Genomic DNA, 7612 nt, shown 5'->3' on the forward strand with positions numbered 1-7612 from the left:
TGTTAACTTAAAGTGACGTTCTGGTATGCGTTGGAGGGCTAAAAGTGCCCTTGAGGCTAACGTAACGGGAGAGGGCCAAAGGAGGGCCCAGTATAAAGAGGGCTAAGGGGCTAAAGACTGTTTAGTCTAATGAGTCCTGACAAGGTGAGACTGAATTTGTCGATGTGTAACAACAGGTCCATTGTGTAGAGAACCTCGCGCGCGTGACTTTCACTTCTCCACTCGTCTATAGTGTCTTTTTGTCTTGTTTTTACCTGGGGGGGGGGTACAAACGTAAACATTTACGGGGCTAGACTCCAGAGGTCAACCGTTCATACTGACGTTGTGAGGGTGTGTGGTTGTGGTCCATGGGCGCTGACATGTTCTTCCGAGCATTGTCCGGTGTCGTTTTCCCATTCGTCCCATTTCACCGTAAAATGTTCACCCTCACCTGGGAGTGGGGAAAATCCTCCAGGGTGGAGGAGATCACCCGGCCCCCGTACGAGGGACCCTTCTTAAAAAAAATTTTTATAACTTCGTGTTGACCACGTGAACTCTTCGTTTTTATTTCTCTAGTACTTATGTCAGAGAGTTATGTATATTTGTTTGACTTTTGTCTAATGATAAAGAAATATCTATAAATTGTTTTAGTAAGGGGGAAATTGTTTGGCAACTCTTGGGTGACTCTATTGATCTGATTTCAATTGTAGTTTCTGACTTAGAAATGAGTGGACTCGACTCATAGCTCTGAGAGTCGACTGTCTCTCTCAAGAGGGAGTGAAACACAACTTTTCGAGGAATATAGGGCAATCGACCGATCGTCGTGGTACGATTGGTTGTTGTAGAGACATTACTTTTCTCCCCTGGGGTGCACGAGCGCGTGCGTGTGTTTTACCGGCCGGTGTTTTGTGTGTGTCTCGTTGACTTACTTTGTGTTCTGGTCTTCATTCGATGAAACATGAAGTGCTCGGATAATACCGTCTTAGGGAGGCGACGTCCACAAAACTAACTCACAGGTGTGCCCTGCATTTCCCGTTTTTTTTCTAGTAAACAGTGAGCGGCAATGTTTTATTAAACCCGCGGTCGATTGTCCCTTCAGTGGTTCAGGTTTCATTATCGGTCCCCATCCAGGTTTTTAGTTCCCACGACCGGTACCGGATTAGTGGACCCAACCGAAATACAAACCAGTTTTTAACAAACAAAGTGTAACGTTACACTCATTACGTTATAAGTTAATTATATTTTTTATTTATTTTTTTTGATACAGAACCCACGAATCCCCCACGGAAACCGGTAGGCCCCCCACGAAGGTCGTGGGGAACGAGGGGGGACCGCGGCGGGACCTTGCCTGGAGCCCCTTCGCGGGAGCCGGACGGCGTCTTAGCATGGTTATTACTGCAGTTCTTGCGGGGCACATACTTACGAATACAAAACGTTTCAACCTGTGTTACCTGAGATACGTGTCTCTTACCTATGACATATAGTCTGAAGGTATGCGTGGTATGAAAAACCATGTACCGTGTTTAACTCCAAAATTTTTTTCAAAGAAGTTCCAAAACACTCTATTTTCTTATTTTTAGGTACTCTATTTATCAAATTAAGGCCTGTGCAAGGACCTTCAACGTTTTGACAGGAAATCTTTCGCTGGTGTCCCCAGACTTACGTCCAAGTTTGGTCAGAAAAGACGACGAAGTCGAGATTGGGGAAAGTGTGATTTATGCTGTGTATCTATTACCTTGACGGAGATATTAGAGTACGGTTCGCACGGTGCGCGTAGATAGTGTACGTTCCGAGTCTTTCTGGGTCTACGAAGAACTATTATTTAGTCGCATAGTCGGACGCTCCCTGCCGAACCAATTATTAATGGGAAACCCTTAAAGTTTGAGCACCCTCTGTGAAACGTCAAGCTACCCCACAGCACCCCCTAGAGAAAATCTCTGGTGCCGCCACTGGTCCGTACGCCTGTACTGGAATAATGACGTTCAAGAACGGCCTCAAGTGTATGATTGCGATTCTATTAGACAAACTATCATTGTAATCAACAATATCGTAAAATAATTTCATAATGTGGGCAAATTTGCTCCCAAACCTACGCTTTCTGCTTGAGTTAATCTCCGTCAGAAAGTAGTTCCTAGAAAGTAGTTCCCATGGTAACGATAGCCTTTTTTCCAACGCACTCAACTCGTCAGTTGAAACAGCCGCAAATCTTTCGTTGGTTTTGTGGTCTGTGTCCATGTCCAACCATTCATCAATACTGAGGCCCCCCAACAAATCAAAATTAACTTTAAAATCTGACATTTTGTAGCTACCGATTTCCAACGAGAGACAATGTATAACAGTGTAACGGCTGTGTGTCGCTAAACGTCGGTATGGAAACCACACGATGTAGGCTCATGGAAGTAGTTTCGGTAGGCTAGTGGCGTGTGTAGGCCACTGGATACTTTGTGATTAGGCACGTTCGATTTGATCGTTGTTTGATCGTGGAATCAAACACGCCTATTGACCAATCAGAGAGCTTGCTCAAACCTATGTGTTATATAATTCATCAATAAACCACACTGTTGCACTTGTTTCTTCATTACCATGAACACAAACACACACACACACACGCACGCACGCGCACACACACACAGACACACTGTATTTTGACCCAATCCCACACACATCTCAAATACCCGTTAGAGCCCCAAATGTGGATTCATCCGCAACTGAAAATAGTCCATAACAAGAGCACTATTTCCTCCCATTTTGGTTACATACTGACGTTTCATAAACACTACAGTGACCAGTTGTTTTAGGAAAATCTTGAGGTGTTTTTAAAGATGTACATCTTAATTTGTAGAGAGCAAGTCAGAACGTTTTCAAGGGATTTTGCTGACGTATGAAAACTATACAATAAATCTGCCTTATTCCTTGATCAGTATGAATTGCCGTCATAGGAGTGTTTGACCGTTAAACCTCTCCAAAAAAGCTGCAGGACATGGGTTAGACGAAAATCCATCCATCCATATATTAACATTCACAACTGAAGATCATATATTTCAAGCTGTCCCCTACAAAAGTCAACATGAGCCGCTTACTCTGATTCTTGTTTATTCACATTTTAAAATAATTTGTCATGGTCAAAGTTATCATTTTGTAGCCTGATAAAAAGAGTTTCAGCACACAGCTCAACTTGTTGCATGACAGAAGAGGACTCCCTTCTTCAGAGTTAATTTAATTTATTTTTCTATTTTTCTTTTATGAAGCTGCTGTTTTCAAAGGCAAACAATCTAAAAAGGTTTCAGTATTTGTACTGAAACCAAGGTAGGCTGATCACGTTTAAACTAGCGACATATTATGTTAGTCACAGTCAAAGTCGACCCATTTTCCTTCCAGAGAAATATTAAAAATACCCCAGAAACCCGGTATTTGTTTACCTCCGGTCTTTCCCTTTATTACTTCCTCCTATTTAGTGTGGACCTTGGAAACACAACCGACTCACTCCATAACACACACACACACACACACACACACACACACACACACACACACACACACACACACACACACACACACACACACACACACACACACACACACACACACACACACACACACACACACACTCTCTCAAACACACAGACACACAGACACACACACACACACACACACACACACACACACACACACACAATTCCTCCCACTTTGGCCTTTAATCCTGGTCCAGGCTGTAAACATGGTTGTGATAAAGACACACACACAACTGCTTTAAAGTAACAGTCTGATATAAACTTTGATGGAGGGGGCGGGTTTCTAACGGCGGGCCAACTGGAGACACATCAGAGGACAAGATACTGTCAGTCTTGTAGAAAGTTATCTTTAGAGAAGCTCGTAAACTAACTGACTTTCTTTTTTTCAGTGCTTGGACTGGTTGAAAGTTCCCTGAACACACCACAGGGCTGTGTGCAACTGCTGACCTGAAGCCACCAGCCGTTGATAATTGCAGAGCATTTCCACCGAAACAAACTGTTCCTGCCACAGCTGGTGACATCACTCCCTAACAGATGGCAGAAGTATACTTGGAGATTATAAATCGCAGGGAGCAAACAACGAGAAAATAAAGTGTAAGCATAGGGATGGATATGAAATGGATAAACAAATGGATACATGGGAGGCTGATATAAAAGTGTTGAAATAAAGTTGCTAACAATTGTAAAGGGGGTCAGTTTAGAGCATGGCAGAGGGTTTGACCAACTTATCCCGAGGTTGAACTTTCATTTAAACGTGGGAAAAGATTAAATAAATGAGCTGTTCAAAATCGAACAGGTGGCATCACAACGAGCAGTTGTTGCACTTTCAGAAAACTAACTAAATTAATTTGAGCTTGATTTCTGATTAAGGGACAGCCCTACCATTGATTTTTGTCAACTAAAGTTTCTCTATAGCTACACAGAGCTAATAGAAGCTGAATCTAAAGCAGGTTTATGCACTTTAGTCTTTGAAAAAGCTAAATCCCAGTGGGTTCAGCTTTAGCAAGCCTAATCACACTTCAATGAATCTCTAATGGTGCAAACCACCAAACCAGCGGCTCATTTCTGGTCCGTGTCTCTGCTTCCTGCACAAGATGCTGGACCTTTTGTTTTCCCGCAGCCAGCCAGTCCTTCAATCTGAGAGGGGAAGCGAGACACTCCCTGATAACCCCATGCTTCCTGTGCCTCAGAATTTAATACCCCCGCTGTTTGCCAAGGCGCTCATCTCGGGGGGAAAGGAGGAACCTTGTTACAAAGCAAACGTTAGCTATTAGGCAACAAAAACAAAGGAAGGAGGGCCAGGAGAGCAGGGGGAGCTGAGATTTCTGAGAACAAAAGCATCAGATGAACGACGTTGAACTTCCGAATGAAAGTGAAAGAAAATAGACTGAGAAAGTCAAATGGGATGTCAGAGAACGTCTTGAAAATGAGAAGGGAGTTTAGGGTGGGTGTGTGGGGGGAGGACATTGGGAAAGGCAGCTGGAGGAGGAGGAGGAGGAGGAGGTCAACGAATGGGAAATAGAGCAGTGGGAGATAAAGTGAAGGAGAGACCTGCTGAATTCCTGGAATGTTCTGGTGGGTTTGTCCAGAGGGAGATCATTTGTAAAGAGCAGTTTGTGGGTTGTGTGTGTGTGTGTGTGTGTGTGTGTGTGTGTGTGTGTGTGTGTGTGTGTGTGTGTGTGTGTGTGTGTGTGTGTGTGTGTGTGTTTATGTGAAAACAGTAGTTTCATCGGGGTGGGATTGTGTAGATATGGTCTGATTGAGAGGTGGAAGTGTTAGCCAGGGCGTCCTGCACGCTCAGACTCGTAGTTGTTGTTCTTGGATTAGCCAAGGCGGTAGTTTATGCGTTCATGATTATGGATAAATAATTGACAAGGTTCCCCGAGCAGAAACAACAGCTACATGTGTGCAGCTGCCATTACTCTCTGAGCTTTCGTAGAATGATAGGGGGTTGGGATCACTGGAGAGGGAAAAGAAGAGGAAACTGCAGTGGCCCTGAGAGTTGGGAGCACTGTAACACATCCAAAACACATACACAAGTAATTTAAGAAAACAACTTCCTCTCACATGCACTGCAATCTTCTGGAAATGTTAGAAACATTGCAAATGATGCGATGCACATACTGTACAGTACCGCACTTCAAGTAAAGTCATGCAATGCAAATTTAAAAATGCAATGCAAATATAAACACAGCCTTAAAATGCAGAAACACACTGCAAATATAAATATGCACTACAGATTAAAAAAAACCTGCTGCAAAAATATATAAACACTGCAGATACACATTCGCAATGTACATGCTTTAAAAAATAGTAACGCAAAGCAACTTTAAAAAAACACTGCAAATTTAAAACACGCATAAAATACAGTGACGGTTTGAAATATGAATACGGACTACAAAAAAACACTTAAAAAAACCCCACAACCTGAACCACGCTTTGAATATAGTAACGCACTGCTAATATAAATACGCATTGCAAAAAATAAATAAAACACTGCAAAGACAAAATACATGGTGCACCTTAAGAACCCCTCTTCACATACAGAAACACATTGGACATTTAAAAACCTGAAAATAAAAATTGTTTCCAAGAACAAAATGGAACTGAAACCAAAACATGTTTCGTACAGTGGCCCTGAAGTGCAAGACACCACAGCATTTCACAAAACACTACAGCATTTCACAAAACACTACAGCATTTCACAAAACACCACAGCATTTCACATTGGACGGAAAGGGTATTCCAGAAAACTGCTTGTTTGTGATTGGACAGAGCCGGCCAGAGAAGCACTGCTGTGATTGGTTGTTTTGCTGCCAGTCAAGAAATGACGTTTCGTGATTGGTCAGCACAAAATGTCCCAACACATCAGCCGTTAGCACAGAGCTCACAGCTCCTCATATCTGTTCAGAACTTGGACAAAAGTTGAACATGTACAAACCACAGACTGTCTATGTCATGGTGAATACAGTCGATGCTTTATTCATGTCTGTATGACTTTGTTGTGAGTGTGGACGGAGCAGCTACAGGTTAGTTTAGCCTTATCGATCCGATCTCCATTCAGAAAACAAGCATTTTAAAAGTTTTTTCGCCTGCCGTCTTGTCTGCACACTTGTCAAAGCAAAGTTTTGTGAAATGCTGCGGCGTTTTCTGAAATGCTGCAGTGCTTTCTGAAATGCTGTAGTGTTTTCTGAAATGCTGTGGTATCTTGCACTTCGGGGCCACCGTAGTTTCCAGAGGACAGAAAGATGAATCCGGCTAGACACGTGAGTTGTTGCTAATTTTAGGCATGCTGTGATACTGAAATGGATGACCCGTTGATGATGTTGGCTAATAGGCTAACAATTACGTTTAAACATTGTGATTTCCTTCACTGATGTATTACAGTTGATATTTCGGATACACTGGTGAGTTACGCACAATTGATGACTCAGCATAAGATACAGGCTACGGTAGTATAACAGAGTTTAGTCATCTTAAAACTGGCAACATTACGTTTTGTATGTACTGTATCAGTTCGTATCACCAGGAAATTAATTTCTCTTGAGTTCACTTCTTTTTTTACTTCTGTATTTTCAGTTTTTTGTTATGGTTGGGTTTCCGTTATTTATTTATTTTTTGTTACTGCAAAAAGAACCAACTGTAGATAGATGATGGAAAAACAAACCTGACAGCAGTAAACCTATTCCTATCTCGCAGGGGAGGAGTCTATTTCTTATTCTACAGTAAAGTCGGAGAGTTAGAATAACATATGGCAGACAGAAGGAAACTCTATCATGCCAGTTGTGAATGCCATAAGTTTGTGCTAACGGACACTGTAACAAATCCTCCCCCAGGCCACAAAATCCAGGGCGGAGACAATAGCCTCCACACCCCAGACAGGCAGCGCTCCAACGGGCCGATCACCAGCACAACAACAGCCTGCAGCTCGAAGTATTCTCTGCCACTTGACTCCAGTCCAACAGCGAGGACCCAGGGTCCATGTGGCAGCACCATGCTAGATTCTCTGCCTGGAGAGTGAGTGGAGACATGGAGGAAGCAGAGATCACAGGGTCGGGATGCGGCTGTCTGCTGAGGCAGCCATGACAGCGCCTCAGCTGCACGTTGGGGTCAGGATGGGG

General features: G+C 43.1%; 1 protein-coding gene across 1 annotated transcript in view; it reads right to left on the reverse strand.

The window, feature by feature from the left end:
- LOC104954784 (1-phosphatidylinositol 4,5-bisphosphate phosphodiesterase gamma-1-like) overlaps nt 1-7501 on the reverse strand; it is a gene marked incomplete at its 5' end in the record, with an annotated part of 25411 nt that extends 17910 nt beyond the window's left edge. The window contains 2 exons of the mRNA XM_010781977.1: nt 431-493; nt 7365-7501. Coding sequence (XP_010780279.1) covers nt 431-493; nt 7365-7501 — 200 coding nt within the window. The remainder of the gene's footprint in view (nt 1-430; nt 494-7364) is intronic.
- Nucleotides 7502-7612: the final 111 nt, after the last annotated feature.

This window comes from Notothenia coriiceps, unplaced genomic scaffold (genome assembly GCF_000735185.1).
Source record: "Notothenia coriiceps isolate Sejong01 unplaced genomic scaffold, NC01 NC01_scaffold00023848, whole genome shotgun sequence".
Lineage (NCBI taxonomy): Eukaryota > Metazoa > Chordata > Actinopteri > Perciformes > Nototheniidae > Notothenia > Notothenia coriiceps.